Raw genomic sequence first — 7,704 nt, 5'->3', positions numbered from 1 at the left:
TGCCAAATATATACCACCTAGTTTCACATATCAGCAAAAGAAGAAATTCTTCTTTGACTTGAGGCATTACTTTTGGCCTCACCTTTATAAGGAAGGAGTAGATGGTGTTATTAGATGTTGTGTACCTGAACATGAACAGGGATATATCCTACAGAAGTGTCACTCCGAGGCCTACGGAGGACACCATGCGGGAGATAGAACTGCACACAAGGTATTGCAATCAGGTTTCTATTGGCCCACTCTCTTCAAGGATGGCCGTAAGTTTGTCTTGTCTTGTAATGAATGTCAAAGAATAGGTAATATTAGTAAACGTCAGGAAATGCCTATGAACTATTCACTTGTCATTGAACCATTTCATGTTTGGGGCTTTGATTATATGGGTCCTTTTCCAAAATCCAACGGGTATACTCATATCCTAGTTGCTGTTGATTATGTCACTAAGTGGATAGAAGCTATCCCCACTAGTAGTGCTGATCACAACACCTCTATCAGGATGCTTAAGGAAGTTATCTTCCCTAGATTTGGAGTCCCTAGATATCTAATGACCGACGGTGGTTCACATTTCATTGACGGTGCTTCCCGTAAAACGCTTGTCCCACTTGTAAGTTCATCCTTAACTCGTAACTCAGCTCGTAATTCTCCTACTTGCAAGCCCACCTTTGACTCGCTACTAGGTTGTGCTTTGTTTTTCATCATGCAACTTGCCCCGACCTCTAGTTCCATGTCCAACCCCAACATGTAAACCTGCCTAACCGAGTTGCATTTCCAAGCCAAACATGCAACTCATGCCTCACATAGTTGCATGTCCATTCTTGGCATGCAACTCGTTCCGAACCCAATACTCCTGTATAGATTCTTGTAAATACATGTTCACTTTTGAAATACACACTGTATATTTTTATGTATATTGGGGAACATATTTTAAACAAACATTGAATGTTTTTGTAAAATACATGATGAATATATTTTTCAAATACACGCTTGAACATTTTTTAGAATACATGGTAAACATTTGTCAAATTCCTACTTATCATTTTTCTAAATGGCATGAAATTTTTTAGAAAAATCATGTCAACATTTTATTTACATTGCATAAATTTTTTCTAGAAAATGTCTTGTTTTTTTAAATGAGTCACATACGTTTATTTGAATGTTCCGATTTTTCTATTGTATAATACATTTTTTAAACATCACAAAACGTTATGTTGAAATGCATGGTGCATTTTTTTTGAAAATTATTATTAAAATAAAAATAGAATAAATGTATTCGTGTTTCTCAGAAAATGCTTGCAATATTCCAAAGTTTCCACACTCTAAAAACTCTTCGGGGATTTGAAAAATTTGTTCAAGATGAAGTTATTTGGAATAACGTATTTTGTTCTTATTTTTCAAAAATGAAATCGAAATTATAAAGTTTGTTCACATTTAAAAAATAATTTTCGAAATTATAAAATCATTCCCCAGCCCTTTGTTTAAGCAACTGTAATCTACAGCAAGCTACACTATGCTACAGTACACAGACCCAAAATATTTCACTTGAACCTACAGCGGGGCATGGCCAGGTCCTGTCTTTGCATGCTTGGGTAGATGCACGCTACACCAACGGACGGAAAGCATGCGCGGCTGAACTGACGGCATCTTTCCGGTGCATTCACGGAGTTCCTAATCTGTGAAAGAGTCCAGGGTAGGGCCGCGGTAGGGGTTGGCAATGTCGTTTGTCCGCATGGTCGCAACATGCTACTCCGTGACAGCCCACATGGCTAAATGCAGTGACGCATGGCGAGCGGGACGTACGTGGCGGGACGTCGTCTTGATAAATGTCGGCCGCTGCTCTGTCGTCTTCCTCGCCTCGCCAAGTCACACTTCGCTCTTCACACACAGCCAAGATCCACAGAGATGATCCGAGCGATGCAGGTCGTCGTCAGGTAATGTTGCGGTTGGATTCGGAAGAGGACATTGATCAAATCTACCGACGCCCTGCATGTGCGTGCGTGCGTGCTAATCTTGGTGTGTGTTGCAGGGGGGAGATCCGCCGGGCAGCGGTGGCTGGCGCTGGCTTCGTCGGACACTGCGGCTACTCCACCGTGATCACCAGCTCCCAGAGGTTGGCTGGGAAGGTGGCCGTCATCACCGGCGGGGCAAGCGGCATCGGCAAGGCGACGGCGGCCGAGTTCGTCAGGAACGGCGCCAAGGTCATCCTCGCCGACGTCCAGGACGACCTGGGCCGCGCCGTGGCGGCCGAGCTTGGCCCGAACGCGGCATGCTACGCGCGCTGCGACGTGACCGACGAGGCGCAGGTCGCCGCGGCGGTGGACCTCGCCGTGGCCCGCCACGGCAAGCTGGACATCATGCTCAACAACGCCGGCATCATGGGCTCCCTGGCGCGTCCCCGGCTGAGCGACCTCGACCTCGCCGACTTCGACGCCGTCATGGCCATCAACGCCCGGGGTGTGCTGGCGGGGGTGAAGCACGCGGCCCGCGTCATGGCGCCGCGCCGCAGCGGCAGCATCATCTGCATGGCCAGCGTCGCCGGCGTGCTGGGCAGCGTGACGCCGCACCCGTACAGCGTGTCAAAGGCGGCGGTGTTGGGGGTCGTGCGCGCCGTGGCCGGGGAGATGGCGCGCTCCGGCGTGCGCGTCAACGCCATCTCGCCCAACTACATCCCGACGCCGCTGGTGATGCGTATCCTGGAGCAGTGGTACCCGAAGGCCAGCGCCGAGGAGCACCGCCGGATCGTGGAGGAGGACATCAACGAGATGGAGGGCGCAGTGCTGGAGCCGGACGACATCGCGAGGGCGGCGCTCTACCTGGCGTCCGACGAGGCCAAGTACGTCAACGGGCACAACCTCGTCGTCGACGGCGGGTTCACCGTGGGGAAGGCGCCCAACATGCCGCCGGCGCCGGCGCTGTGAAACGAAGCGAGCACTTGAAATAAATTAATTGGCGTTGTATTGCACCAGAACCATCGAGCTCGAGCTGTAAAACGAAGCGAGCTTGAGCTTGAGCTTGAGCGTTTTTCGAAAGCAAGAGCATCTACAACGGCTGCATAAAAATTTCGCTATCAATAAAAATTATAATGCGTCATTTTTAATGCATCGGAACCAACATTATTTTAACAGATGTTAAAAAGCGCATGTTCAAAAAAGCAAGCAGTGTAAATTACAAAGCGCGCGCGATCCCGACCCCAAATATGCTGCGTGCGATGGTGTTTTTCAGCGTGTGTCTAAAACTTTTAGCATACACACAATTTTACATTCTCTGTTAGAGTTGTCCGGCGTTCAAAAAATAAATCTTTTAACACGCGGATCATTTTTTAGACGGTTGTTGGAGATGATTTAATGGCTACTCTCGGATATACTACAACCGAGTTAGAAAAAAATTAAAAAAATGGGAGCAAATATAATCTAAAAAATCTGAAATTTTGAAACATGAAACATTATCAGATGCGCGTGAGGTTCCTGCAAAATCCAGTCTCGTGCGTTTTTTTGTTATAGAATTGAAACAACGAACTGTCATGCCGAGTACATATGCATGCTTCGACTTTGACCCCATGCGGAAATAGCAGGAGTAGATGAGAGTAGCCCGGTTGTCGTTAGTAAAGTTCTTCGGTTTCCGATAAATTTTGTGACAAAGTTTTTTCATATTTCTAACAAAGTGCATATCCATCGTTCAGAAAGTTCTTCAATGATTCAACTAAAAATGTATTTCAAATGCATTCAAGACTGGTCTTGTTCTAAAGGCCTTGGTGCTAGGAGTTCAAATATATAAAAAGTGTCAGAAACACAATTTTGGGTTTAAAGATATGAACCATCTAAATTGTAAAAAGAAAATAAAAAGTGATTGAGTTAGAGAGGAGGGGCGAAATAAAACAGGCATGCATGTATTGATGTAAGACATACATGCGTGAATGTGTCAGCGTGTGCACACGATATGAAAAAGAAAGAAACTCAACCACGTGCAAGGGGTTCACATCCACATGTTATCTTTCTGTCTATTCACCGGATCCAGTATGTGGTGCTTGCTACACCCTATGAAGACGTGCAGTTCTGTGTCTCTATGTGCATTCAGTAGAAGACGGTATATCAGACTATATTCAATAAGTTGGGATGTCAACCTAACATTGACATTTGAAAGACATGAGTTGCATTGCTTGCACGTAATTCCCATTTTAGCTGATGTAACCCCATATGGAGCTGAGCTCCCAGTTTTTCACTCCTTCTGTTAACTTGTATGACTACATATACTTTGCAATAAAATGATTGTGTTCATATATGATACAGATGCTGGGGTCCATCTGCCTTTTCGAAAAAATAGGTAGTTCGCTCTATAATGCTTGCTAGAAATAATTGTTCAGTTATAACATAATTAGTATTTTTTTTAAAGAAAGGGGTCTTCCCCCTGCCCCATTTTACGACCAACTAGATACAAACAAACCATTCGAGGAATTGTCTGGATCAAACCTAACAAGACATCCAAACCAAACCTGGCAACATCTTGTCAAACAGAGGATACTAGTGCATTTTATTACAACATCAAAGTCTAAGACAGGAAAATCATCAGAGGCTCAGATCGAGGCAATCCACATAAGCTCCCCTTGATGTTTGTCCAACAGAAGGATGAAGCACCGCGGGATGTCCGCCTATACATCGTCGCAGAGCACCATCCAACGTTGCAAGACCCCTTTTAGCTTGGCAAGACCGCACCCCAGTCCTCTCCACGTGCGCCCTTGGAAACAAAATTCATTTCTTAGTCTCCATATACTCCACAAGAAGGCATCAGTCACTAGGTTAAGCACAAGTTTACATACTCTTATAAAGATTCCACAAAGTGCACACATCAGCAAAGCACCTAATTCTTCATACATGAAAGAACGCACATACCAGCAACCAAATGGAACTAGTATTAATACAGTCAAAGAAGAGATGTTGAATAGATCCAGCTTCACTACAAAACAAACATGATAAATCATCCACTTGTCTTCTTTTTGCTAAGTTATCCTTGGTTAGAGCCTTGTTGTACACACACACAACCATAAGAAGGCAAGTATGTTTTGTGGACACATTATTTTCCAATGCGCATCCCCAATTGAGGAAACCACACCTCCAAAATTAATGCTGTTACAGAATGATTTCACAGAGAATTTTCAATTGGACTCTAGCAACCAAATGAGTGTGTCTTGTATATCAGACAGGGGGGATTTTAACAGATGATTAATGAGTTGTAACCAACTCGTCATACCCCTCTGATCAACACACCGCATATACTTTAGTTTAAGTGCTGCCCCGTCCGACACCTAGGACACCGAGCACTTTGGTTGGTTGCAAATATCGAACAGGTTCCAAAATTTGACCTTCAGGGAACAATCTCCAGCCCAAATGTCATGCGAGAAACTAATATTATCTCCTCTCCTAACTTTCCAAGAATAAAAGGTTTCAGCAGCGTTAAAAGCACATGTTGTACTCTTCCAAAAGAGGGAGCCAACCTGTTGCCTAGACCACAGTATATTCGGAGATTGCACATCTACTACCACTAAAAAAGGAAGAGGAGGCAGATCCAACTACAAATCTGATCCGTTTAATTGCAACATCAAGGGTTTAGATATGTTGTTAACGAAATTGCCTTCATTAACGAAAAGCTAACCCACTGTATCGGAGCATCACGCACGTCTTCGTCCTGCCAACCGCTCGCGTCCCTCACATTCGCCTAGCCCCTCCACCCGCTGCAGCCCCGCCAGTTCCTGCGCCGCCTAGGCCTGCCGCCCCGTGCGCCGCCAACCACACCGCCCAGCCCCGCCGGCCCCTGCGCCACCCAGCCCCTGCGCTTCCACCCCCGGTGACCTCGTCTCCCACCCACCACAGGCTAATCCCCCACGACCATTTCTCTTGCGAGCCCTCCTCTCTCTGCCCCACGACCCCTAACCGCCGTCGCTGCCACCCACGCCCGCGGATTCCGGTGACTCCCAACTGCGCGCAGCACACCCGTTTCCTTTCCTCACCAGCCCCGTCGATGAGGGCGGCCAAGTTGGCCGACTGCACAGGGCCCCCAAATTCATGGGGCCCCGTTCGAAGAGAAAATCGAACGAAGACCGCCTTAGTTCTGTGTCCAAGTCCACCTGCGCCACACACGCTCGTGCCGTCCGTCACCGGCCGCTAATCTCCTCTAGTCCCGTCCCACCTCCTAGCTGCTCTATGGAAGTGCCGCAACATTGTTACCGGCAGCGGTAGTGCTCCCAGGCCTCCGCCTGACCGCCCCAGCCGTCAGAGTCAGATTGCTGCCATTGGGCGGTGGGCCTTGCCTCTACTATGCCCGGGACTTGTTGCTTGTTCGAAGTTGCTCGCTGACTCGGCCACTGATTGTTGGTAATTTCTTGGATAGTTCTTTGGTTATACAATTTCTAAAAAATTAGGGTTCCATCGTATTTTGTCCGGGGCCTCCGAATTCCTGAAGACGGCCCTGCTCCTCACTGCGCGCCTTCCACTCCGCCGACCAGTATCACCACTCGCGGCCTCCACCCTCGCCCGCGGCTAAGGTTTCTGCTCCTATGCTTTTGTAGCGCGTCGCCTATGTCACGGTCAGGCCGAGCGCCGGCGACGAGGGCGCGGGATACAGGAGCATGGCCTTCTTCTCGCGCTGGAGCCGCCGGCCTTGTCCTGCTCGAGGAGGAGGAGCAGCAGGAGGGGCACACCCAACCACCAAGGTGGCCGCCGTCGAGGGCTTCTTACACCTGAACCTCGACCTCCACGTCGTTGTCGTCCGGCTACTCAAGTTCAAGGTGCCCCCGTTCCCCTCTTACCGCTCTCTGTTTGGTTCTTTTCGGCAGCCGTGGATGTGGTTTCCCACCCACGCCTCACCTGTTTGCTCTATTTTGTTGGTGGATGCAGGGGACGAGAGGAGGATGATGCCCAACCATGGAGAGGAGCAAAAGAAACTAAGGTCTTTTATCCGACACGCATCCCTCTGACCCTGTTTCTAACATACGAACTGCGTCAATGCGGGAGTGGTAGTGCTAAACCAATGCATAAATCTTGTTAAGAACCTGGTTATCTAACCTTCATGTCTTACCGCCCGCGGTTTGTGCATCAACATTCAGTGCACACCTTGGATTTGTATGCTTCAGATGTTCTTTTTTTAGCTACATGTTCAGATTTTGAACTAAGAATCCAAACAAAATTGACAGAAATATAAAAATATATAGCAGCAAATTTGGTTATATTTGTTTATTTCGCACGCAAAGCCATGATAAGAGATACAGATATACTAGCATGTTATGTTCATTCATCCGGAAAGAGAGAAGGAGAGGGTGATAGTTTAGGTTTATTTTAGTTCTGCTCTTCGATGATGATAATACATAGTCCAACTTCTCCCTTTTACAGTACTATGTACTCATGTACACATCCTGAGATCGGCCAGGAGATGCTTATGGCGCTCCCCAAGCCCTATGGCTGGGAGGGGTCTCCTGCTCCTTCCGGGTCTAGTCCATTTCCGTACGGAGGTGGATGAGAGGATGGAGTGAGTAGGAAGAGGCAGGAGGGGCCGACCATGGCTGGTCCAACCTCTGGATATGCATTCTTCGCCCTCTTCCCTCAACAAGAGGAGGAGTAGCTCCGTCGTTGGTTTGTGTATGCCTTCAGCTCCAACTGCTTTACTTCTTTCCCCAAAAAATGCATATAAATTTGCTATCTTTCCTCTTTACAATCTTTATTT

The 7,704-nt window shown here is 47.4% G+C and overlaps 1 protein-coding gene across 1 annotated transcript; it reads left to right on the top strand.

Annotated features, from left to right (window-relative positions):
* The first annotated feature begins 1,761 nt into the window (after window positions 1–1,761).
* Window positions 1,762–3,091, top strand: LOC123429518 (momilactone A synthase-like). Its single transcript, XM_045113545.1, has 2 exons — window positions 1,762–1,925; window positions 2,021–3,091. The coding sequence occupies exons 1-2, from the start codon at window positions 1,777–1,779 to the stop codon at window positions 2,910–2,912; spliced, it is 1,041 nt and encodes a 346-aa protein (XP_044969480.1). The 5' UTR covers window positions 1,762–1,776; the 3' UTR covers window positions 2,913–3,091.
* The last annotated feature ends 4,613 nt before the right edge of the window (window positions 3,092–7,704 follow it).

The sequence above is a fragment of the Hordeum vulgare genome, chromosome 2H (genome assembly GCF_904849725.1).
Source record: "Hordeum vulgare subsp. vulgare chromosome 2H, MorexV3_pseudomolecules_assembly, whole genome shotgun sequence".
NCBI lineage: Eukaryota > Viridiplantae > Streptophyta > Magnoliopsida > Poales > Poaceae > Hordeum > Hordeum vulgare.
The sequence above is the reverse complement of the archived record's forward strand: the minus strand, read 5'-3'. Positions and strand labels throughout refer to the sequence as shown.